Below are 27,614 nucleotides of genomic sequence, written 5' to 3'. Positions count from 1 at the left end.
TGAAGTTTGGAGCAGACAGTCCTCAAACATGACTCTTTCCGATGCTCTTAATGCATCGACCGAGTTCTGAGGCAGGACTAAAACGCAGTTATTTAACAATTTCAAATTACGTACACGTTATGGATCTTTGATTTATTCAAAGCCTATGTATAGCTTAGTTCACTTAGTTTTATTCAATGAAGACGCGTCATTTAAATGCATAGATATAACTTTGTGAAGTTTGGCGCTTTCGCTGCGTAGTTTCCCCGTAATGCCTCTAGGAATTCTTAGATTTTCAAGTCTGAACATAAGCGCGCGAATTCAGTTTCGCCCTGGAAGGAGTTTTTTGCAAGGTTGAGGTATCGATGGAAGGAACAATTTCGAATGTTAACCTGACGTGATTGCAGCCAAGTCTTGTCGGCCTTGAGACCACACGGGGCTCCATTCCATCGGAAGAAACATAGAGCTATCTGTTAAAGAGGGACTTGAACTCTAACAAAGCAATTTTACGGTTTTGACTTTGAGGGAAGTAGCAAGAACGAAGTTTAGACAAACGGATCTAGGATTAAGATGGCATGGAAGGTGAAGGAGTGTACACGGCTCAAACTCAATGTGATTCATGGGTCATTTTCATCCTTGCTAAAGCCAGCTGGAAGAAACCTGAAAGCTGAATGAGTGTTGACAAAAGTCAAACAACCGACGTGAACCCATCTTCTTTTTCCTTATTCAAATATATGCTTCTATATATTTTGGGATAAGTATATTGAAAATTATAAAACTTATCATGAAAGTATAATTGAATCCTAAAACTTTCAAAAAAATGCTATTAGATCATAAAACTTGTCATGAAAAGTCTTAAAACTTTCAAAAAATGTAAAGAATATTTCCGTTCATCAAGTTGGACGAAGTTCATGGAAAACTTGATTTCATTTTATGAAAATTTTAGCACTATCGTATTTTTGTGACAAGTTTTATGACTTGATTACGTTTTTTGAAAGTTTTAAGACTCAATAGTACTTTCATTACAAGTTTTAGAACTTTCAATATACTTATCCATAGAATTTGTACACACAAGTTACACATGTAAATTATATTCTTCATATTTTATTATAGTTTAAGGGAACGAGCTATTTACATGGCAAATTATGAGTTTGTAAATAGGGGATCATATTCCAACACTCGATCAAAGTCTGCCAAATGAAAAATGAAAATCAAAGTCTGCCGCATCACTTGGTACACAAATATTATGAGCTATTACTAGTATGCTTAGCATTATCCTATGATTTAAAGATGCAAATTTCATCTTCCTTACAAAGGACCCACAGGCATTTAAGACATTGTTTCAGCAGACTGCAACCGGAGTACGCAGTTCCATTGACCAAGTACAAAACTGAGTATCCATCCAAACAAAGTTCACTTTCACATACGATGATGTGCATGAAAGTGAAATTTCACTAGCTTTGTTCGATTTATAGCTAAGAATGCGTCATATTGAATATTCAGGCTTTCACTAGTTTTGCAACAGTTGCCTCCCAAAACTTTGTTCCCGGAAGACACTACAAATCGAGCATCAATCTTGACCAATATGGTTTGAAGATTACAACAAAAATCTGATTTTAGTTTTAGCAGCACAATTACAACGAAAACGAGCTAGACCACCGGACCGGAGTACATTTAAATAGCGAATTCCATGTTTATATAGTAATTTCTAGCCTTTTGTGAAACACGGGTAAATCCATAAATATGTTTAGCTGCGCTTGGAATATATTTTGGGCAAGCCTAAGGGAATATATCACCTCCATTCAAGCCCACTCGCTAGGGCCAAATCATTTGGTGGAGCAAATTTGATAATTTATAAATCTTGCGTGTTTCTAGGTGAGGACTTCTTAATCTTGTACCAAGTCCAATCCATCTAAACCCTCGTTGATCAAGTCTCAAGTCAAAACTTTTGAATGAATAACCCAAATACGAAATTATCTACATCGATGGTGTTATTTACCTAATACGTTTACATTACATATTTATTGCCAGCTGCTTAGATATTATTGTTTTGAGAGTTTTGTATAATAGCCATATCGGTGACATGGTATGGAAAGCCAGTTCTCACTAATCCAACAATGAGATATTTAAGTTTTATAGACTTAAATAGTCAATCTTTCGTATTCTCTTATCATGTTCTATGTAATTTTGATATACATCCACCTCCTATGCGATATCTCAATTGACAAAAAGGGACACATGTTTTATAGTATAATAATTAACATATATTTAAATATATATTGAAGTATGATCCATCAAAAGTACTTTGAATTCAATATACATTTTTAGTCAAGTAATCCTTAGAGGTGATTGCAGACTAGATAGGCTCGTTGGGCCCTCCCAATCATGTCGACCTAAAGGGAAAATGAGGGGAGCCTAGCAAGCATTTCTCTTTCGGTTCTTGCACCGCACAATTGGCTGGCTTGATCGATTCATTTTAAAATATTCAAGACAATTTTTCAATCACAGGAGGGCTTGAGCAAGGATTTTCAGTCCAGCATTTGGCTCCTTCATCTACCATAGACCTGCTCATTGGATGAGCCTAGAATCGTGCCAGGCGTGCTCAGGCCCGAACATTTAGAGGTCCTGCCCAGGCTCGAACTTGAGGGCCAGAGCAAGCCCCCAAGTGAAAAACATTGGGCCATCTTTTTATTTTTTTGAGAAAAAAATAAATCAGCAAAAAAAATAAAGAAGTAAGAAAAAATGGGTTTGGATTTATTTTATCGTATTACTTTATCTATGAGTTCTATACTTTTTTTCTATCCTACGTTAGAAATTTGAGCTTATTTTATCTTATTAATGTTTATGAATTTTAAGTGTTAAAGTGAAAATTATTAGTAAAATATAATCTATCTATAATTTAATAAATATATTAGCGCGTTGCTTTGGGCCTTAAGGCCCTCTTCTCAAAAGCTTGCCATTTACTGGGCCTAGATTTTTTGCCTGAACCCCACCCAGTGTGAGGCTACCTAGCCGTTGATCTCGTCTACTCATCTAACATTTAAAATTACACTAATAAAGATATTATTTGATTTTGAGGCATGAAACATAATATTTTTCGGATCCTTTTGATTTTTAAATAGTTAACACAAGAAGTAAGAGCGATCAGTAGTTAGAAATTGAGATTGTTCTCTTAGTTTACTTATTTAGCATGTAACTAATGATACAAGTGTCTGTGAGTTATAGCATGATCGAAGTAAAATATGATAACTGGCCCATCCTTTCTCCGCCAAAGGTGGAGGTGCTGGGGCACATGGCCATTGGGGGGTTCGTGTCTCTTTGTGGTTGGTTGAGATCTCCATTTTAGAGAGCTTGTGGCACGGAATGCTGATTGTGACGTGGCCCATGTAGGTGGAGCAACAGCTGAATGCCTTCACGATGGTGAAGTAACGGTTTTGGCAGTCGTCTGGTGCGCGGAGGAGATAGGGAGGGCTGTTGGACCCTTGACGGGCGGCGGTGGTGCTGCAACGAGGAAGAAGGTGAAGGAAATGAGGGGGGCTGCGAGCAATGCCGTGCAAGAAGGCGGGTCTTCGTTTAATTCTATTGGAAGGTTGATTAGAGACATCATTAGGAGCATCAAATAAGAAGCTCAAGAAAGAGTGAGCCTTTGTCTTCACTAGTAACTACCACGAGTAAAATCACTTTCATCTTGCTCCGTCCCTCATTGTTTTTTACCAGAAACGTGTCCTGCTCATTTGTCAACGAACATGCTTACTAATTTGTCTCAAGTTAATGAAATTACCATTTAAGTTAATGAAATTACCCGTTTGGGATTTTTGATGTTATTAACTTTTATTTTTCATAACTTACATATAGGAAAGACTTATTAACATTTAACTTTTCTCTCTAATCTTTCTTTTTTTTCTTTGCAACTTAGATGTGGGATAGTCTTATTATTAGAAAAACTATAACGGTCTTATGGTAGCGAAATTCCTTGTCAGGTAAGTTCTAACCGGCACGAAAGGTGTAACGATTTAAAATAGATATTTCAAAGTAGAACCCATGTATCCATATAATTATTTTAAATACATTCATTACCAAAAAAAAGTTTGATCATGGAATTTTTTTCTTCAACATAACTTCTTTTTCTTCATCTTGTTATATATAGATGTTGCAAAAGAAAATATAAATGCACATAAACATATATGCATAGAAATTGAAATATAATCCATACAAACACAAATAGTATATGTATAAGCATAATAAATTTGCTAAAGTGACCATGAAAAATCAAAATCGATGAGTAAAATTAATGAGTAAGCAAGACACGTGGTTCGGCGGGTTGTTAATGACCCCAATCCAGCTAAGGGAGATCTCATGAGATTGCATTGAGGAAAAAAAAAGGGTAAACACGTGCTTGTACTTTCGATGTTAATAATGTCAAAACTTCATGAAGCTAGCAAATGAGAACACGCAATCTCTCCCATGTCAGATAGTCAGGAATAGAAGATATGGAGAAAGTGGATTCTAGTCGTTGAATCTAAATAGCAACTCGTTGAAAATGTTGAAAAGCTAGGTTCTTTTCCAACTTCTTGGCTGAATTATTGAGTACTTAGGATAATGACACAATTGATTCTTGAATTTTTGTTCAATTTACAATATAGTCTTGAACATTATTCAAATGTTCAATGTGGTCTCTGAACTTTTAATTTGTGTAATATGTTCCATGAACTACATAAAAATATTCAATATTATCCTTCAATTACTTTAAATTCATGGATAACTTTCATATAATTTAGGAATTAAATTGAACATGTATCAAAAGTTTAGAAATCGTATTGAACAATTTAAAAATTCGGAGACAACATTATACATTAAATTAAAGTTCAATGATCATATCGAATAAATTAAAAATTCATAAACCACATTACACATTGAATCAAAATTCATGGACTATTTATGTCATTTTCCATTAGTACTTCTATTAATTAAATTTGGACTTTTATATAGAACAGCCAAACAATTTACTCCACATTGCAAATCGCAAATGAATCCATAATAGAATCTGTTTAAACAAATACAAATCGGGATCTGGCTGGGCTGATTCTTTTATCAAAGCACCCAAGAGAGTTGACCCCCATCTGCATTGCATATTACGTGACGTTGTGTCCCACGTGGTGATTAAGGTCGATAAAGAAACGGGACAACCAATGATGTCGCAGTGTCAAGCTCGGCTCCACTCAACTCGGACCATAACTCAGTCCGATTGCCGTTCGCACCGGAGCGAGTTCGAGCAATCCGAGTTCGCTGGAGGCCCCTGTAGGCTATACTAGCAGTCAACAACAACACCTCTCTAGCAACGCGCACTTCCTGGGCCTCATGTTCCACTTGCCAGCTCGACACGACCAGATCGGGAGAGAGGTCCGGCTGTCCGATCCGGACCTGCCTCTTCCCAATTTCACAAACCCAGTTCCGGTGTCTGTCTTGCCATCGGCAGTGCTTGACGGGGAAGCCAGCGGCTATGCGGCCTACGTCAAGCTGGCTCGTAGGTTCAGGGACGTCCGGGGAGTCATGGTGAACACGTTCATGGAACTGGAGCGGTCCACCCTCGGCTCGTTTTCTGGAGGAAGCTGGGACGGCCGGCTGTGTATGCGGTGGTGATCGACCCGAATGGTGTGCCGGATCCTTCTCTGGACCGGGCTCACTGGGAGAAGATCCGGGAGTGGCTCGATGAGCAACCGCCATCCTCGGTGGTGTTCTTGTGCTTCGGGAGCTTGGGGAGCTTCAATGCGGATCAAGTGAAGGAGATCGCTTCCGGAATCGAGCGAAGCGGGCATAAGTTTCTGTGGTCGTTGCGTCCGGAAAGTTCACAGTCGTAGCTTCCTGTTGGATTCCTGGAGCGAATGCGAGGAAGAGGGATTATATGCGGGTGGACCCCACAGGTTAGTCTTAAGTCTTTTTAATTAACGACGACGTGTTTATCTTTGGTAATGTCTCGTGCTCATTGGTTACAATGACGACCTTGTCGATAAGGTAAGAAGGGAACAAATGTCGTGTAAGTCAATCACATTGTAGAAAGAGAATTGATTGCGTGATAGCCTTTAAAATTTTTTTTTTTTTTTTCAGTGACAGCCTTTAATTTACTTCTAAGATAATAATTTATTCTGAATTATAAAAATCAAATAATAAATAATTATAAATTATTGTAGGGCTCACTTTTTCAAGAATTTATGATTTACAATAAATTATTATTCTCACAATAATCCAAAAACTATTAGCTAGTCAAATTTTTATAAAAACGTGTAAGGTTCCACTAAAAAATACAAGGTTTTTGTATAATCTATACTGTCATTGATTTTGTCTATCATATCACTAGCAAAATTAAATCTATACAATATTTTCTTGTTTTTGTGCGAAATATGACTAAATCCGTGAATAGGTGTCGATGGGCTGAAACATAATTGGGCGAGTATAGGGAAATAAATGTCCTTCGTTTAACCTCCCTCCCCGATCATTTGAAGGATAAAAAGTTAATATTTTATCAATTATGTGCATTTCTAGGTTAGGACTGTTAAATCTTGTACCGCATTTAATCTGTCTAAATATTTGTTAGTTTATGAAGTAGATAAAAAGTAAGTTAAAATTTGAATAAATGACCCGAATACGAAAGAATTCACATCAATGGCGTCGTATACCTAGTCTATCCATGATACCTATTTGTTTTTCAATTGCTGAATTAATCTTGTTATTTGCGAGCTTTATATGATACTACATGGATGATCTAACATGGTAAGCCAATCCTAACTTTTCAACAATGAGATTCTGTTTAAGCTATATAGTCTCATTTATGATGTTTGATGTAGTTTTGATGAACTTCCGCCTCCCACACAATATCTCAATTCACAAAAAAAGGCACATGTTCGATACTAAAATAATTAGCATGCATTAAAAAATGTATCGAAGTATGATCAACTAAAAATACTTTTATTTTAATTTACATTCGGTTATGTAATTCTTAGAGGTGAGGATATGCTAAACAGCTTATTGGGTCCACCCAAGCATAGTCGGCCCAAAAGGCAAAACGAGTGGGCCTAGTAAATTTCTCCTTTGATTCTTACACACTTGGCTGCGGAATTGGCCAGTTCAAACTCGATCAATTCATATAGGACCTGAGCAAGATTTAGCCCAAGTACTCGGCTCCATCGTTCGGCAATTAGACTTGGTCATTGGGCAGGCCTACGGAGGATTGGGCCGGTTCTCCTCGGGCTCGAACCTTTAGAAATCCCACCGAGGCTTGGACTTGCAGGCCCAAGCCTACCCAAGGGAAAAATATTGTGGGTCCGGAACAGCCCATGTGTCCTTTTTTCATTTTTTTAATATTTCAGAAAAAACTTAAAAGAATTATGAAAAATAGATGATCAATAATTTTAGGGTCTGGTGTTATTTTATTTTAATACTATCTATGAGTCTATATTTCCATTCTACATTAGAAAATTGAGCTTATTTTATCCGGTTAGAGTTTTATAAATGTTAAATGTCAAAGAAAAACTTATTAATAAAATATAATTCATCAATAATTTAATAAATATATAGAAACGCCGGCCCCTAGGCCCTTACCCAGGCGTAGCTTGCTCACTAACGGGACCTAAAGTTTTTGCTAGGCTGAAAAATAATGGGCAGGCAGGCATGTTGCTCGCCCATTGATCAAGTCTACTAATAATCATCTAAAATAAAAAATTGCAATAACATTGACATTATTTGGTATAAACGTATGAAACGTGATATTTTTCAAATGCTCTTTATTTTTCAGTAGATAACACAAGAAGTAAACGCAATTTAGTAGTTAGATATTGATTAGGACATTTTTCTTGTAGACTTTCTTAGCTCATATCATAACTGAATAGGCAAGTGCCTATGATAATGCGTTATACTATCACTGACATAGGTGGAGGTGCTGGGACACGCAGCCATTGGTGGCTTCATATCTCATTGCGGTTGGAACTCCATCTTAGAGAGCTTGAGGTATGGAGTGCCGATCGTGACGTGGCCCATATACGCAGAGCAGCAGCTGAACGCCTTCACGATGGTGAAGGAATTGGGCTTGGCGGGGGAGCTGAGGCTGGACTACAAGGGGCAAGGCATTGGTGGCCATCTGGTGCCAGCGGAGGAGATAGAGAAGGCCGTCGGACGCTTGATGGGCGACGATGCCGCAGAGACAAGGAAGAAGGTGAGGGAAATGAGGGAGGCGGCGAGGAATGCTGTGAAGGAAGATGGGTCTTCGTATGATTCGATCGGAAGGTTGATTCAAGACTTCATCAATAGCATTGAATAAAGAGCTCAATTGTAACTGTCATGTATATGTCACTTTGATCATGCTGTCCTTTATTTCTTGCCAGCAATATGTCCTACTCCTTTGTTTAACAAACATCCTTAGTAATTTGTCCGAAGTTTATGAAATTACCATTTGAGTTGGCGGGTGGAGGGCATTGGACTTGATTCTAATCTCGCATCACTCACTAGAAGAATAAATTTTAGCAAGTCATTGTATTTGTTTTGCTTGGCAACCAAGATGGCGGAGCTATAAGTTACTGACAATTTACCTAGACTGGTGAGTTATGAGCTTCTCATGACTAGATTAATGATCTGGTGAGCTTTGTTTTAATTGATCTGACACAAGTGAGACTCCTAATACATTAGTTCCTCTGCTTCTAGGTAGATGAACTTGCATTTAGCTGTTCCTTTATTAAATTCCTTTTAAGGAGATGGATAACTTATGATGCATTGGATGATAGATTGAAATCAACCCGACAGAAGAACCAGTAAGATGTTATTTATATCCTGAAGCAAACTCTTCTATAGTTTAAATAGAAAGGCATTTATACGGCTTAAGGACATAGAAATAGCAAATTATATGCATGAAGCAGTAAGCTTGCATCTTGCGTTTACATTCACACTGGAATAAACTCAAAAGGAATTAAAATTGCAACATGAGAAGTCAAATCCTCTTCCTAATCCTACATGCCATGCCTAAAAAACATCTTTTTGACAACACGTAACTCGGATAATGCATTCGTCATGTCCATGCGCTCAATTAGAAGTTTTCCCGAGCAGAGGACTCCGATTCTCATTATGTCAGCAATGTTTTCCCCAAATCTTACCGTGTCGGCATTACTAATTTGGCTATCGCCAATCCTTGCAAGATACTCCACAAATTGCAATGAAGGGTCTAAGACCTTCACCAAGCTTTCATGCTGAGCAATCTTGACGAATTCATGGAGGGTCCATCCATCTTTGAACATAACTTCAGTGGGTCTTATTCCGGTGAACATCTCGAGCAATAGTATCCCAAAGCTGTACACATCTCCCTACAACGATGAAGTACTGCGAGGCCATATTTTAGAAAGCAACATCGGCTTTGTCATGTCAAATGGGTACTTAGCTTTGGAAATCCATTTTCTTCACTAGAGTTTAGCATTTTGAATAAGCTGTTAATTTGGACCCATATGATTAGAAAGCAGAAGGATTAACATACTTGGAGTCACATAGCCAATGGTTCTTTTTAATCCACTAGAGCTTGCTTGGCATTGAGAAGCATCTTGGTTTGTGCTTCTACGAAGAAATCACGCTAACCTGAAATCACACACTAGAGCTACCATGTCATGATCAAGAAGAACATTGCTTGACTTTAGGTTGCCGTGTACAATGCTCGTCTAGCAATGGTGGTGAAGATATTCAACGACAGACGCTGCATCAATGGCAATGTGTAACCTCTAGTTGAGATTGAGCTTTGGCATGTCGAGCGGATTTTCACTGGGGTGCAACCACCGTTCTAGACTACCATTTCCCATTAGGTCATACATTAGAGCCTTAAATTCTGCGCCTTTGAAATTAATGAGCGAGCAAACAATGATGATGTTGACAAGATTTTGGTGGCGTACGTTTCTCAGTGTTTCACATTTTGCCAAGAAACTCTTAAAAGCCCCCTTTTGATTTAGGTTGAGCACTTTCACTGTCACCAATCGATTTCCATCTAGGATTCTTCAATACACAGAGCTGTGGCTTCCTTGGCCAATCAAATTAGATGGCGAGAACTCGTTAGTTGCTTGACAGAGCTTTGCATAGGAAACCTTTGGGAAGCGCTCATTAGTTGGCAATGCCAAGCTAGGTCTCATCGTAGATTTCCTCCTCCCGTATAGAATAGCAACGAAGCATGTCAACATGATTAAAAATGAGATAGTTACTGCGATAGATATTTTCAATTTTGGAAGCTTTCTCCGCTTCTTCTTGTCGTGGACTTTGCATGCGGGAAGTCCAAGTTCCTTTATGCCCCCACATAGTTCTTTGTTTCTCATTATTGATATGCACTTCATATCTCTGAAAATCCCCTCCTGCGGTACCTCTCCTTCAAGGTTCTTAAAGGACAGTTCAACATTTCTAGCATAGTGAAATTCTCGAAATAGATGGGAATTTCACCGAACAATCTGTTTCTTGAGAGATTGAGGTACTCAAGGCCAATCAAGATCCTTAAAGAAGGCGGTATACTTCAAAAAAATTGCCTGCCATGTCCAAGCTTACCAACATCGGGCACTGGAACAAAGTGCTTGGTATTTCTCCAGTCAGCCTATTGTGAGAGAGGTCGACTTGCACAATTTGGCTCATATTTCCCACTTCAAGAGGTAATGGCCCTATTAAGGAATTTCCAGCAACTCCAAAATGGAGGGACAGACAAGAAAGGCCGATGACCTCTTTGGGTATTGTACCGTTAAGGTTGTTATTTGATAGCGCTAGTGCTTGCAATTGTCGACACCGTCCAAGGCTAAGGGGAATGTCACCTTCTAATTGATTATATCGAAGGGACAGGCGAAGCAATTGGGTAATGATTCCAAGAGAGGAAGGAATTGCCCCTGAAATACTATTACCCCATAGGTAAAGATATGTCAAATTTTGGAGCTTACGAATGCCATGGGGAATCTCACCGCTGATGCTGTTGTTGTATAACGCCATTACGCCATTCAGCTTCTCGATTTCTGGAGGGATATTTCCTGTGATTCGATTTGATGCCAGGCAATGGAAGCAGGTATTTCTCCTCTCAATTTGTTGTAGCCGAAATCTAAATATTTCAATTTAGTGCAGTTGGTTAAAGCGGTGAGGAAGCTTAAGCCGTCAAGTCCTGTTTGTAACTGGTTTACACTAAAAGAAATTTTTGTAAGATCCATCAAGTTTCCAATATTGGTAGGCACACTCTCCGTAAAGCTATTAAATTCGAGATATAGCTCTCCAAGTCTAGTAGCATTAGGCAGCGAATGTGGCACTTGCCCTGAAAATCGATTTTCCCCAAGGAAAAGAAACTGGAGATGTGGAAAATAGTTGCCAATTTCTAAAGGGATTTCACCATGTAGGCTGTTACGATTTACAGCAAGGGAGAGAAGTGATGTAAGGTTGTATATAGAAGAAGGGATGCGTCCTGTTAATTTATTAAAACCTATATGTAAGAATTCTAATCTTGAGATGCTTCCGAGCTCAGTCGGTATTCGACCTCTTAGGTTATTTTGTTGCGACTCTAAGTTTACAAGTGAAGATCCATTCCCCAACCAATTTGGAATTCCCCTAGTAAGATTGTTCCTTTCGACCACAAAAGCAATGAGTTCTCTCTCAACTAAATACCGAAGCTCATCAAGTATCCTCCCGCTAAGCCGATTAGAGCTCAAATAGGGGTACTGCATACTTATGCAAGATGACAAATTCCATGGTATCTCCCCTCCAAGTTCATTGTTGAACAAGACTAACCTTTTTAGTCTAAACAACCTTTCGAACTCTTCTCGAATGTTGCCTCGGAGTCAATTCGCCCTCAAATCAATTCGTCTCAAGAAGGTGAGATGCCCTATGTCAGGAGGTATTGTGCCAACGAGCTTTTGATTCATCAAGTCGAAGGCGGTGACTCTTCCCGCATGGCGACAACTGCAAAAAACTCCTGACTGGTTGCAATGACTAACGGACTCCTACCAGGAACTCATGATCCCTAAAGGATCTTCAATCATCTTGTCCTTGATGGCAAGCAATGCCGCTCAGTCTGTTTCATTTCTGGGATAGGAAGCATAGGCAATATAAGTGTTGGAGTGAGTTTAATATATGAAGAGAATGAGGCTGACAAAAGCTGATATTGAATTTATTCTCAAGTTTGGCATAATTGCTTCCATACTTGATCTATTAAGACAGAGACAACAGAAAGACCAGATGATGGTCTTTGTAAGTTCTAACCATAAGCATTAGATTGACCGTTTAAATTCGGTGCATCCAAAGACCACAGTTTAGTCCACCCAAAAATTGGACTTTTTTTTTCAAATTAGCTTAACTTTGGACGATATTGTTCGTGACAACCAAAATCCAATTTGATGCATAGACTATTTTTAAAAATATTTTTCATTCATTTATCTTTGTGAACGATACAAGTGATCATTTTTAGAAAAATGTTTTTTAGATCATTTATTTTTTACGAAACAAACGGAGCCTAAGTTAAATCTTAATTACCTAAACAATAGTAGGAAAGAACACCTTTGAATTTGATAACATTTGACGCCCCCCAAAGAAAAATGTAAAAAATGTAAATTCAACCTGTGGGAGTCTTAGACTTTGTACAACTTAGTTGGAATCCTTTATGCAGTGTTTGAGCTCAATCTGTTTCTCATGGCAATGAGAAAACCTAATCCTCATAGGACAACGTCAACATAACCTGTCGTGGGTTGAACGGTGGCAAAGTTATCAAGCCCAATTAGACGTTTGACATCAACTCAGACAATCCAACGGACCGCGATCGTTGTCCATCAGTGGTTGACGATGATTGTCAGTCAATTCCATGTGAAAGGCTAAAGCCAGTGGTGCCGTGAAGGAAATGGACATTGGGCCCAGTTCAAAGCAATGAGCAAATTTTCAATGATTTAGTTTTGAAACTTAGCTATGATTGCGCCTAATATAGAGGAGCAAATTATGGAAATTTTTCCAAGAATGATGAAGAAGAGGAGCACAGACATCTAATTTTTTAATCTAAAGTTTGATTGAAGTTGAACATGAATTTAGGTTGTACTCATGATGAGATTTTCAATGATACCCAATCTGCCTAAACCAAAAAGGCGGATTTCAAGATATCGTAATTCTCAACGACGATTGTCCAATTGTGGGGAGTCACTATGTGAGAGATATTGATCCCTATCTCAAGATAGATTTGGGATTCAAAAATCAATTCATAAATTTTATTTATACAGTGATACGAGATACTATTATAACGTATTTGTGTACGAACTATTCATGTAACTATCTTATAATTATTCGCAATAACTTTGAGATTTGATTACGTAAATTATTATTATTAACTTCTTCTTTTTACATTCCCAACATTACTTGGAAAAATAGAAATGGGAAATGATGATGAGAAGACCAAGCAACTAGAAACATTCTCCTTGACAAGCCCATCTTGATGGATGAACGGATAAAAGAAAACCACGATTGGACTGATTAATGTTGAGAAAATTTAGAAGCTGGTAGATCTTTGTTGAGCCCACAGCCTTTTGGGCTAAATTTAAAACTTGGAGGGGTCCAAGTGAAACCGCCCTAAAAGTTATGGCATTGAAAGTTTGTTAAGTAGCTTCTATAATTTGAGAATATGCATGACTAAATTAATACACAGATAAAAAAATATAGCCACAACAAAGTTTAAAATAATCATATTCTAAAACAATCACGACCTTTAGATGAAAAGGAGCAAGCAATCTAGCTCGTTGGATCGGAAAGAAACGTTGCTGGATGAGAACATGAGTTTCTTTCCAGGTGATTGGAGTATTTACTATATGCACCTTAATCTCGATCATCCACGTGGGTCCTATATGATGGCCACTCTGCTCAATGGTTGAGATGGAGCTAGTTCACATGATCTGGGTCCATATAAATTTTTTTCAGGAGATAGATGCATCATACGGACCACTAATTCCATCTTATTTGTTGTTTCCTTGGCACAATTGATCATAAGATGATCAATTCATCTTGGCTTGAAGATGGCAGACCACGTCAAATTTGGATTGTGTCACCTTTGGATTTGGACTAGATTGACTTAATTAACTCATATTGACTTGTCTAGTTCATGCAATACAATGAAATTTATTCACAGTCAATCTAACCCACGCCCAACCCAAATCTAGTTAGACAACTACATTTTGAGAGTACATTGTTTAGGTCACCTTGGCACCACTGCCACATGGCTTCTATACCTATTGAATCCACTTTGACGTAGGCCAAACAAAATTAGCAAACAATAGATTTGAAATTTTTAAAAAACTAAAAATTATAGATCTAAAGTAGCAAATTACTATTTTATGTGGCCAAAAAAATATTAAAGCAAACTGTCAATGATCTAAGTTTGATTTCTTCTGATGAAAATGCATTAAACTTTCAATTTCTGCAATTGATGCACCTGACTGGAATCCGACCAATTTTTTTTTTGACAAATTGTTGATGGAGCGGACACATGGCCAGGTGGCATGTCATGAACATGGTGGCGCCATGTCAGCAATTCATATGAAAAGTGGGTGCATTTCAGCCAACGTACACTATGCAAAAAGATTGAAATTTTAATGGATTGAGTGAAAGTATCAAAGTTCAGTAATCTAATTATAAATACCACCGAAATTCATTACCACGGATGAAATTCACCTAGCCACTGCCTCGTCGTATTCTTGTCCGGACTAATATCCATACGTTGTCCTCACCACCCGTCGCAACCTTCCTCCCCAATCACTGTCATGCTTCGAGTCCTTTGTCGGTGGAGGCGGCCTTAGAGGAGAAGGAGGATTTGGAGATTTGGTCTCCTTCGTCGGCCGTTTCTTCCCTCGACAAATGAGACAAGCAAAATTTTTCTCCTTTTCCAACACGGATCTTGCTTCTTCCATCGTGAGGAAGATGAGATCCTACCTTTACCTAATTCGAGGAGCAAGCTAGACTCGGCAACCACCAGGGATAGAGAGATGGGTTTTCAGTGGGCATATTTTCTAATATGAAAAAGAATGTGCAAAACATACATTTATCACGTGTCGATGATGTGGCAGCCGTCGGACGCTTGATGGGCGGTGGCATTGCAGAGATGAGGAAGAAGGTGAAGGAAATGAGGGAGGCCACAAGGAACACCGTGAAGGAAGGTGGGTCTTCAAATGATTCTATCGGAAGGTTGATCCAAGACTTTATCAAGAGCATTGAATAAAAAGCTCAATTGTAACCATCATGTATATGTCACTTTGATCTTGCTCTGTCCTTTTTTTCTTGCCAGCAATGTGTCCTGCTCCTTTGTTCGATGAACATGCTTACTAATTCGTTTGAAGTTTATGAAATTACATTCGAGTTGGTGGGTGGTGGGCGTTGGACTTGATTCTAATATTGCATCGCCATTGTTTAGCAAGTCATTGTATTTGTTTTCCTCGGTTACATGATGACGGAGCTGTAAGTTACTGACAATTTACTTTGATGGGTTATGAGCTTCTCATGACAAGATTAATGATCTGGTGAGCTTTGTTTTAATTGATCCGATACAAACGAGACTCCTGATACATCCGTCCTTCTGCTTCTAGGTAAATGAACTTGCATTTAGTTGTTCCTTTATTAAACTCATTCTGAGGAGATATTGACTTATGATGTATTGGATGATACATCAAAATCAACCCAAGAAAAGAACCGGTAAGATGTTATTTTTTCCCTGAAGCAAACACTTCTATAGTTGAAATAGAAAGGTATTTATTTGTCTTAACGATATAGAGATAACAAATTCTTTGCCTATTATAGATACATGAAGCAGTAGACTTGCATTTTGCGTTTACATTCACATTGGAATAAACTGAAACGGAATTAAAATTGCAACAGAGAAGTTAAATCCTCTTCCTAATCTTACATGCCACACCTGAAAAGCTTCTCTCTGACAGCACATAACTTGGATAATGCATTTGTCATGTCCATGCGCTCAATCGGAAGTTTTGCTGAGCAGAGGACTCCGATTCTCATTATGTTAGCAATGTTTTCCTCAAATCTAACCGTGCCGGCATCACTAAATTGGCCATAGTCGATCCCTACAGGATGCTCCATGGATAGTAGTGAAGGGTCTAGGATCTTCACCAAGCTTTTGTGCCGAGCAGTCTTTACGAATTCATGGAGGGTCCATCCATCCTTGAACATAACATCAGTAGGTCTTATTCCAATGAACATCTCAAGCAACAGTATCCCGAAGCTGTACACATCTCCCTGCAACGATGAAGTACGACCGAGGCCATATTCTAGAAAGCAACATCGGCTTTGTCATGTCAGAAGGGTACTTAGTTTCAAAAATCCATTTTCTTCACTACAATTCAGCATTTAAATAAGCTATGAACTTAGACCCATATGATTAGAAAGTAGAAGGATTAACATACCTGGAGCTACATAGCCAATGGTTCCTTTTAACCCACTAGAGCTTGCTTGACATTGAGAAGCATCTAGGTTTGTGCTCTCGCGAAGAAATCGCGCTAGCCCGAAATCACACACTCGAGCTACCATGTCATGATCAAGAAGAACATTGCTTGGCTTTAGATCACCGTGTACAATGCTCATCTGGCAATGGTGGTGCAGATATTCAATGGCAGAAGCTGCATCAATGGCAATATCTAATCTCTGTCTGAGATTGAGCTTTGGCACATCAAGCTGATTTTCGCCAGGGTGCAACCACTGTTCTAGACTACCATTTCGCATCAGGTCGTAGACTAGAGCCTTAAATTCTGCACCTGTGAAATCAATGCTCGAGCAAACGGTGATGATGTTGACAAGATTTCGGTGGCGTATGTTTCTTAGCACTTCACATTCTGCCAAGAAGCTATTAAAAGCCCCCTTTTGATTTAAATTGAGAACTTTCACTGCCACCTGTCGATTTCCATCCAGCATTCCACTGTACACAAAGCCATGGCTCCCTTGGCCAATCAAATTAGATGGCGAGAAGTCACCGGTTGCATGGCGAAGCTTTGCATAGGAAACCTTTTGGAAGCGCTCCTCTGTTGGCAATGCAACACTAGGTCTCGTCCTAGATTTCCTCCTCCAGTACACAACAACAATAAAGCATGTCAACACGATTAGAAATGAGATAGTTACCGCAATAAAAAATTTCAGTTTTGGAAGCTTTCTCCGCTTCTTGATGTCATGGACTTTGCATGTGAGAAGTCCAAGTTCCTTGATGCCCCCACATAGTTCTTTGTTTCCCATTATCGATATGCGCTTTGTATCTCTGAAAATCCCCTCATGTGGTACCTCTCCTTCAAGGCTATTAAAGGACAAATTCAACTTTTCAAGCACAGTGAAATTCTCGAAATAGATGGGAATTTGACCGGACAATCTGTTTCTGGAGAGATTGAGGTACACAAGGCCAATCAAGGTCCTTAGAGAAGGCGGTATGCTTCCTTCAAAAAAATTGCCTGCCATGTCCAAGTTTACCAGCATCAGGCACTGGGACAAAGTGCTTGGTATTTCTCCAGTCAGGCTATTGTCAAAGAGTTCGACTTCCACAATTTGGCTCATATTTCCCACTTCAAGGGGTAATGGCCCCGTTAAGGAATTTCCAGCAACTCCAAAATAGAGGGACAAAGAAGAAAGGCCGATGACCTCTTTGGGTATTGTACCGTTAAGGTTGTTATTTGATAGCGCCAGTGCTTGCAATTGTTGACACCGCCCAAGGTTTGGGGGAATGTTACCTTCTAATTGATTATATTGAAGGGACAGGCGAAGCAATTGGGTGACGTTTCCAAGAGAGGAAGGAATTGCCCCCGAAATACTATTGCCCCATAGGTAAAGATAGGTCAAATTTTGAAGCTTACCAATGCCATGGGGAATCTCACCATCGATGCTGTTGTTGTATAACGCCAAGATCTGTAAGCCATTCAGATTCTCAATTTCTGGAGGGATATTTCCTGTGATCCGATTTTCTGCCAGGCTTAAGATTCGAAGCAAATTCGTGAAATTGGCAACGGAAGCAGGTATTTCTCCCCTAAAAATGTTGTAGCCAAAATCTAAATATTTCAATTTAGTGCAGTTGGTTAAAGCGGTATGGAAGCTTAAGCCGTCAAGTCCTGTTTGTAACTTGTTTACACTAAAAGAAATTTTTGTAAGATCCATCAAGTTTCCCATATTGGCAGGCACACTCCCCGTAAAGCTATTTCTTTCGAGAAATAGATCTCCAAGTCTAGTAGCATTAGGCAGCGAATGTGGCACTTGCCCTGAAAATCGATTTTGCCCAAGGTAAAGAGACTGGAGATGTGGAAAATTGTTGCCAATTTCTGGTGGGATTTTTCCATGTAGGCCGTTACCATTTACAGCAAGGGAGAGAAGTGATGTAAGGTTGTATATAGAAGAAGGGATGCGTCCTATTAATTTATTAAAACCTATATGTAATAATTCTAATCTTGAGATGCTTCCAAGCTCGGCCGGTATTCGACCTTTTAGGTTATTTTGTTGCAACTCTAAGTTTACAAGTGAAGATCCATTCCCCAACCAATTTGGAATTCCCCCAGTAAGATTGTTCCATCCGACCACAAAAGTAATGAGTTTTCTCTCAACTAAATACCGAAGCTCATCAGGTATCCTCCCGCTAAGCCGATTAAAGTTCAAACAGAGGTACTGCATATCTATGCAAGATGACAAATTCCGTGGTATCTCCCCTTCAAGTTCATTGTTGCCAAGGACTAACCTTTTCAGTCTGAACAACCTTCCGAACTCTTCTGGAATGTTGCCTCGAAGTCGATTTGCCCTCAGATCAATTCGTCTCAAGAAGGTGAGATTCCCTATGTCAGGAGGTATTGTGCCAATGAGCTTTTGATTCATCAAGTCAAGGGCAGTGACTCTTCCCGTATGCCGACGACTGCAAGAAACTCTTGACCAGTTGCAATGACTAACGGACTCCTTCCAGGAACTCATGATCCCTCGAGGATCTTCAATCATCTTGTCCTTGAAGGCAAGCAATGCCGCCTCGTCCATTTCATTTCTAGGATAGGAAGCATAGGCAATACAAGTGTTGGAGTGAGTTTGATATATGAAGAGAATGAGGCTGACAAAAGCTAATACTGAATTCATTCTCAAGTTTGGCATGGTTGCTTCCATACTTGATCTGTTAAGACAGAGACAATAGAAAGACTAGATAATTGTCTTCTTAAGTTCTAACCAGAAGCATTAGATTGACCGTTTAAATCCAGTGCATCCAAAGAGTCCACCAAAAACTAGACTTTTGTTCAAATTAGCTTAACTTTGGACAATACTGTTCGTGACAACCAAAATCTAATTTGATGCATAGGCAATTTCTAAAAATATTTTTCATTCATTTATCTTTGTGAACAATATAAGCGATCATTTTTAGAAAAATATTTTTTAGATCATTTATTTTTTACGAAACAAATGGAGCCTAAGTTAAATCTAATTTGACAATATTTTTTGGACAATACTGTTCAAATTTGATGCATAGCCTATTTTTCATTCATTTATCTTTGTTAAATTTTTAGAAAAATATTTTTAGATCATTTATTTTTTAGGGAGCCTAAGTTAAATCTTAGTTTCCTAACCAATAGTAGGAAATAACACCTTTGAATTTAATAACATTAGACCCCCTAAAGAAAAATGTAAATTCAACCTGTTGGAATCTTAGACTTTGTACAGCTTAGTTGGAATCCTTTATGCAGTGTTTGAGCTCCATCCTTTTCTCACGGCAATGAGAAAACCTAATCCTCATAGGACGGTGTTAGCATAACCTGCCGTGGGTTAAACGGTGGCAAAGTTATCAAGCCCAATTGGACGTTTGACATCAACTAAGACAATCGAACGGACCGCGATCATTGTCCATCAATGATTGACGATGATTGTCAATCAACGAGCTCATAAATTGATTAGACAATTTTTCCATGTGAAAGGCTAAAGCTCGTGGCGCTGTGGAAGGAAATGGACATTGGACCAAGTTCAAAGTAATGAGCAAGTTTTCAATGATTCAATTTTGAAACTTAGCTATGATTGTGCCTAATATAGAGGAGCGAAAGGAAATTTTTTCAAGAATGATAAAGAAGAGAAGCGTAGACGTCTAATCTTTTTATCTAAAGTTTGATCAAAGTTGAGCCTGAATTTGGGTTATACTCATTATGAGATTTTCAATGATACCCAATATGCCTAAATCAAAAAGGCGGATCTCAAGATATCATAATTCCCAATGACGATCATCCTATTGTGGGGAGTCACCGTGTCAGAGATATTGATCCCTATCTCAAGATAGATTTGGGATGCAAAAATCAATTCAGAAATTTCATTTATAGAGTGATACGAGACACTATTATAACGTATTTGAGTACGAACTATTCATGTAACTATCTTATAATTAATAGCCAACTTCGTCATGACGATAGGGACCCTGAAGAGGCCATAAGAAGATGGAAGTCAATTGATAAATTCAGATATTAAGTTCATTCTGGGGACAATAATACATCTAGCGGCACTTGACTTGGCTAATTGTCGAGAGTATAGAAGACAAGAATAAAGTGGAAAAAAGAATTGAATAATTTCTGTATATTTTATGTTGCATAATGAATGGTACATGAGCCTATTAACATATTAATCAACATATGCACAATCAAAAGAAGATATTAAGAATCTCCTCAATTAGGCATAATCACGAGAAACATGAAAAATCAAGGAAAATATCCTAGATATTTCTACCATTACTAGATAAAATACTATAAATTTTGATCTGAGCGGACTTAGAGAATCCATAATACCAATTTGAAGAACTACCTCAGAGTACAAGGTTGTTATTTATTTATTTATTGCCATTTTTATGGCCCCAAAATCCTTCGTTTTTGTAATTTCAGTCAACTTTTATATTTTTGGGCCTATTTTCTGCATTCATTTTAACTCGTTCAGTTTTTTTGTTATCGTCAGATTTCCTTGTCTACTTTTAGAGTTAATTTTCAAGAATTCCCAGGATTTTGTAACTCTTTATATTTGGTAATTATACAATTTCCATTTGGTGTTTTAGTTCCTTTTTATCTTACTTCAAGGTTAGACAAAGCTTGCTTCAAATGAGTCTTGGGGAAATGCAAATGCCTATAACCTAAAGCTCATTGGGGAAATACAAATTACGTTTGGTGAAGAATCCTTTGTAAAGCTGTTTTGTCCTAATTAGTGTTTGGCAAATATTTTTTACAAAGGGCTTTTGGGTCTAATTTTGATTTTTTAATTAAAAAATCAAATCCTCCAGCAAAGGGTTACGGCCGTCAGCAAGCCAAATCTAGCGCCGAGGGCCGTCACCCAAGGTTGGGCGACCTCAGCGAGGGTCGCACAACCCCAAGCAACGAGGCTTGAGGTCGCATGACCCCAATGACGGTCACCTGGGTTGCAACTCCTGAGGTTGCGCACATTAGATTGACCGTTTAAATCTGATGCATCCAAAGACCACAGTTTAGTCCACCCAAAACCTGGACTTTTGTTCAGATTAGCTTGAATTTGGACAATACTGTTCGTGACAACCAAAATCCAATTTGATGCATAGGTAACTTCTAAAAATATTTTTCATTCATTTATCTTTATAAGCGATGAAAACGATCATTTATAGAAAAATATTTTCTAGATCACTTATTTTTTACAAAACAAACAGAGCCTAAGTTAAATCTTAGTTTTCCAAATAATAATAGGAAAGAGCACCTTTGAATTTGATAAATTTGACCCCCTAAAGAAAAATGTAAATTCAGCCTATTGGAATCTTAGACTTTGTACAACTTAGTTGGAATCCTTTATGCAATGTTTGAGCTCCATCATTTTCTCATGGCAATGAGAAAATCTAATCCTTATAGGACAGCGTCAGCATAACCTGCCGTGGGTTAAATGGTGGCAAAATTATCAAGCCCAATCAGACGTTTGATATTAACTCAGACAATCCAACGGACCGCAATCATTGTACTCAATGGTTGATGATGATTGTCAATCAACGAGCTCATAGATTGACTAGACAATTTTTCCATGTGAAAGGCTAAAGCTCGTGGCGTTGTGGAAGGAAATGGACATTGGGCCCAGTTTAAAGCAACGACCAAATTTTCAATGATCTATTTTTGAAACTTAGCTATGATTGCGCCTAATATAGAGGAACGAATGATGGAATTTTTCCAAGAAAGATAAAGAAGAGGAGCACAGACGTCTAACTTTTTTATCTAAAGTTTGAACAAAGTTAGCCTACGTTTATGAGTAGTGCCGTAACGCGTGCTAACTCTGTAGTGGGCCTTTCACCCACCCTCACTCATCTCAGGCGCGGGTGACTACTATACCAGCCTACCCGATGGTAGTTGGGAGATTTAAGCATACCCCGACGTGGAGTCTACCTTCCCCACCGTAAGGCCCCCAAATTCCCTATCTATCTTTGTCTTCCTGACAGAGAGGGAATACAGAAGACAACGCGAGGTCTCCCACCCAGGGGCAGATCTCCCGCCTGTTTTCTCCTTGAGCCTTTTAAGGACCTACTCAGGTCCAACGCCAGCATAACTTGCCATGGGTTAAATGGTGACAAAGTTATCAAGCCCAATCAGATGTTTGACATCAACTCAGACAATCCAATGGACCGCGATCGTTGTCCTCAATGGTTGATGATGATTGTCAATCAGCGAGCTCATAAATTGATTAGACAATTTTTCCATGTGAAAGGCTAAAGCTCGTGGCATTATGGAAGGAAATGGACATTGGGCTCAGTTCAAAGCAATGACCAAATTTTCAATGATCTAGTTTTGAAACTTAGCTACGATTGCGCCTAATATAGAGGAGCGAATGATGGAATTTTTCCAAGAATGATAAAGAAGAGGGGCACACATGTCTAACTTTTTTATCTAAAGTTTGATCATAGTTGCGCCTAATATAGAGGAGCAAATGATGGAATTTTTCCAAGATTGATAAAGAAGAGGGGCCATACGTCTAACTTTTTTATCTAAAGTTTGATCAAAGTTGAACGTGAATTTGGGTTGTACTCATTATGAGATTTTCAATGATACCCAATTTGCCTAAATCAAAAAGGCAGGTCTCAAGATATCATAATTCTCAATGACGATAGTACAATTGTGGGGAATCACCGTGTTTGAGATATTGATCCCTATCTCAAGATAGATTTGGGATGCAAAAATCAATTCAGAAATTTTATTTATAAAGTGATACGAGACACTATTATAATGCATTTGAGTATGAAATATTCATGTAACTGTCTTACAATTATTCGCAATAACTTTGAGATTTGATTGCGTAAAATATTATTATTATTTTTCACATTCCCGACATTACTTATTAAAACAGAAATGAAAAGTGATGATGAGAAGACCAAACAACTAAAAACATTCTCCTCGGCAAGCCCATCTTGATGGATGAACGGATAAAAGAAAACCACGATTGAGCCGATTAATGTTGAGAAAATATAGAAGCTGGGAGACCTTTGTTGAGCCCACAACCTTTTGGGCTAAATTTAAAACTTGGAGGGGCCCAAGTGAAACCGCCCTAAAAAGTCATGGCATTAAAAGTTTGTTCAATAGCTTCTATAATTTGAGAAATCTGCATGACTAAATTAATACACGGATAAAAAATAATATAGCCACAACGAAATTTAAAATAATCACATTCTAAAACAATCACAATCTTTAGATGAAAAGTAGCAAGCAATCTAGCTCGTTGAATCAGAAAGAAACATTGCTAGATGAGAATAGGAGTTTCTTTCTAGAAGATTGGAGTAATTACCGTATGCACCTTAATATCGATCATCCACATGGGTCCTATATGATGGCCGCGCTACTCAATGGTTGAGATGGAGCTAGTTCACATGATTTGAGTCCATATAAATTTTTTCAGGAGATAGGTGCATCATACCCACCACTAATTCGATCTTATTTTTTGTTTCCTCAACACAATTGATCATAAGATGATCGGTTCATCTTGGCTCGAAGATGGCAGATCACGTCAAATTTGGATTGTGTCACCTTTGGATTTGGACTAGATTGACTTAATTCACTCATATTGACTTGTCTAGTTCATGCAATACAATGAAATTTATTCACGGTCGATCCAAAATACGCCCAACCCAAATCTAGTCGGACAACTACATTTTGAGAGTACATTGTTTAAGTCAACCGTCTATTTGTAATCTTGAAAGTAAGTCTTATTTTCGCCTTGCCACCACTGCCACATGGCTTCTATACCTATTGAATCCACTTTGACGTAGGCCAAACAAAATTAGCAAACAATAGATTTGGAATTTTTTAAAAGCCAAAAATTATAGATCTAAAGTAGCAAATTACTATGTTATGTGGCCAAAAAATATGCAAGCAAACTATCAATGATCTAAGTTTGATTTCTTCCAATAAAAATGCACTGAATTTCAATTTCCGCAATTGATGCATCTGACTAGAATCCGACCAATTTTTTTGAAAAATTGTTGATGGAGCGGACACAAGGCCAGGCAGAATGTCATCAACATGGTGGCGCCATGTTAGCAATTCGTATGAAAAGTGGGTGTATTTAAGCCAACGTACACAAATTGCAAAAGATTGAAATTTTAATAGATTCAATGAAAGTATCAATTGCAGTGACCTATATATAAATACTGCCGAAATTCATTAGCCACAGACGAAATTCAACCAGGCACTGCGTCGTCATATTCTTGTCCGAAGTAAAACCCATACGTTGTCCCCACCACCCGTCGCAACCTTCCTCCCCAGTCACCGTCATGCTTCATGTCCTTTGCCGATGGAGGCGGCCTTGGAGGAGGAGGATTTGGAGATTTGGTCTCCTTCGCCGGCCGTTTCTTCCCTCGACAAAGGAGACAAGCAAAAATTTTCTCCTTTTCCAACACGGACCTTGCTTCTTCCATCCTGAGGAAGATGAGATCCTGCCGTTACCTAATTCAAGGCACAAGCCAGACACGACAACCACCAGGGAAAGAGAGATGGGTTTTCAGTAGGCATATTTTCTAATATGGAAAAGAATACGCAACGTATATTTACTACGTGTCGATGATGTGGCCCATATATGCAGAGTAGCAGCTGAACGCCTTTACGATGGTGAAGGAATTGGGTTTAGCAGTGGAGCTGAGGTTGGTACAAGGGGCACAACATTGGTGGCCATCTAGTGCCAGTGGAGGAGATAGAAAGGGCCGTTAGATGCTTGATGGGCAGCAGCACTATAGCGATGAGGGAGAAGGTGAAGGAAATGAGGGAGGCGGCAACGAATGCCATGAAGAAAGGTGGGTCTTCGTATGATTCTATTGGAAGGTTGATTCAAGACTTCATAACATTGAATAAAAAGCTCAAGAAAGAGTTAGCATTTGCCTTCAATATAACCTTCACGTATAAGTCACTTCGATCTTGCTTGTTTCTTGCCAGCAATGTGTCTTGCTCATTTAATCAATGAACATGCTTACTAATTTGTCAAGTTCATATAATTGCCATAGTCAACTCAGTCACTATATTTGCTTTGCTTTGTAAACCTGACGATGAAGGGATGAAGCTATTAGTTATTATTGATATCTAAAATTTGACTATTTTACTTAGTCATGTGTCACATGAAAAGCCATCAACCCCTAAACAAAAATATCATTGGCATACTTTGCATTTACATTACAAGCACAAGGGATATTTTCATTTGGTAATCATTTGGTAATAACATGTCCAAATGAATGCTTCAAGTTAACCCGATCATAATGTAATGGGCTTTAGCCCCAAACGTTAAATTTAGGAGAGGAGAGGGGCCTTGATCTTTTCTGAATTTCCTAGACTAAGCTCACTTAATTCTGTTAAAATATTTAAATAACAAATCACGCATTCATCTAATAACTTAAATCTTTAGAATAGTCAACAATGATCTTACAAAATTTCACATGATATCATAGTCGGAGGTTTTGAGTTCAAATATTACCAGGCCCCATTTATCTCATTAATTAAATTTCCACACCTCGTACTAGATAAAAGACCAAACTAAGCGTGAGGGAGAATATTAAAATATTTAAATAACAAACCACGTATTCATATAACAGTTTAAATTTGTTGTCCCACAAAATCTCATAAATTCAACCCACATAGAATTTGGCAAAGAAAAAGGAAGGCAAGGAAAACGTGTGCAGTTAGTGGTGCAAGTGTGAGGATAGAAAAAAGAGAAAGAATGAGACAACAAAGTTTCTATTTATTTTGCGAAGAATTAATAATTTGAAAAATATTTTTCCAAAAATGACTATTTGCATCACTTACAAAAAAAAAAAAATGAACTAAAAATATTTTCATTGTCCATGACAAAATTTAGACAAACTATTCTTGATACTGAAAATATTTCATGTGATATAAGCCATCATTGTTAGAAAATATTTTTTAAATCATTCAATTTTCGCAAAATAAATGGAGCATAAAAGAATCTATTTTTTCTTTGTTCTCTTTTTTATGTCATTTTATTTTAATTCTCTCGCTGAGCTTTATTGTGTGCGTAAGTGGTTTAAGGGGCTCGTTTCCCGGAGGCCAAAGAATCTAGTAGATTTAGCGAAACTGAGACGCAAGGAGCTTTAAAAGAAAAAAGGAAGGAAAAGCTTCCACATGAGGGAGGGAGGGAATCAAGAAATCTTGACCATTCAGACGATTTTGGGCAGAGCATTTAAAAGACATCCATGAATACGGTCAAAGCTCACTCCCTGCGGACAGGGAAGATGCAGTTCCATTGACCAAGTTAAACTGGGTATCCATCAGAACAAATTTCGCTGCTTGACTGCAGTCTGGAGGCGCAGCTTTCGCAGACGCCAAGCCTATACTGCTGATGATGTGTATGAAAGTGAAATTTCACTAGTCTGCTCGGTTTACAGTTGAGAGTTAGGGACATTATACATTAAGGCTGTGTTTGGCAGTCGGGATAAAATTCGGGATAGGATATGATTTATCCTATCTTACGTTTGGTGCTCGCTCAGGACAAGATAAAATCGGATATAAATGGGATATAGGCATGATAAAATTATCCCATGGGAGAGGTGGGATAAAAGTGGATATGATTTTTAATCTTTATAATAGGAAAGTTATTTTTATTGAATAACAAACTTATTAAATTAAAAATTTGAAATTATATTTCAATATAAATAATATTTGAATTCTAATTTAAGAAATTAAAAATATAAAAATATAAAAATTTATTTTTAATTAATCTTATTTTAATTTATATATGCAACTTTAATTCATTTTATAAAAACATCAATCTATAAATTAAAGATTTATATTTATTATATATTTTAGGTATTTTTGTATTTTAGGTATGTTAGTATAGTTTACTATTTGATAAAATTTTATTAAAGAATGATGAAAGGGGAAAAATAAATAATAAATAAAATAATGTAAAAAAAGGAAAATAAAATAAAAATAAATTGAGGAATAATGTTACGAGAGATTTTTACCATCTCCATTTATAAACATTTAGGTTCATTTATAATAATATGCCATTTATATCAAAAAAATGTACATGATATGATATGAATATATCCGACTTTAATACTGTGATTTACCAAACAATAGACAGGATATAAAAAAATTATAGGATTTTATGATTTTATATCCCATCATATCCAGTCCTATCCCGATTAAAAATCC

General features: G+C 37.9%; 1 protein-coding gene and 1 pseudogene across 1 annotated transcript; one reads left to right on the top strand and one right to left on the bottom strand.

Moving 5' to 3' along the window:
• Nucleotides 1-3,271: 3,271 nt before the first annotated feature.
• LOC104429345 lies at nucleotides 3,272-8,426 on the top strand (annotated as a pseudogene).
• Nucleotides 8,427-15,743: 7,317 nt separating this feature from the next.
• LOC104429346 (probable LRR receptor-like serine/threonine-protein kinase At3g47570) lies at nucleotides 15,744-19,092 on the bottom strand. Its single transcript, XM_010042220.2, has 2 exons — nucleotides 16,398-19,092; nucleotides 15,744-16,262 (listed from the first exon to the last, which is right to left on the bottom strand). The coding sequence occupies exons 1-2, from the start codon at nucleotides 19,090-19,092 to the stop codon at nucleotides 15,880-15,882; spliced, it is 3,078 nt and encodes a 1,025-aa protein (XP_010040522.2). The 3' UTR covers nucleotides 15,744-15,879.
• Nucleotides 19,093-27,614: the final 8,522 nt, after the last annotated feature.

Source organism: Eucalyptus grandis, chromosome 10, assembly GCF_016545825.1.
Source record: "Eucalyptus grandis isolate ANBG69807.140 chromosome 10, ASM1654582v1, whole genome shotgun sequence".
Classification (NCBI taxonomy): Eukaryota; Viridiplantae; Streptophyta; class Magnoliopsida; order Myrtales; family Myrtaceae; genus Eucalyptus; species Eucalyptus grandis.
The sequence above is the reverse complement of the archived record's forward strand: the minus strand, read 5'-3'. Positions and strand labels throughout refer to the sequence as shown.

Coding starts and splice junctions, on each gene's coding strand:
- LOC104429346 (XM_010042220.2), bottom strand. CDS start 19,092: ATGCCAAACTTGAGAATGAATTCAGTATTAGCTTTTGTCAGCCTCATT. Junction 16,263..16,397: donor CATTGGCTATGTAGCTCCAG/GTATGTTAATCC, acceptor GTTGCTTTCTAG/AATATGGCCTCGGTCGTACT.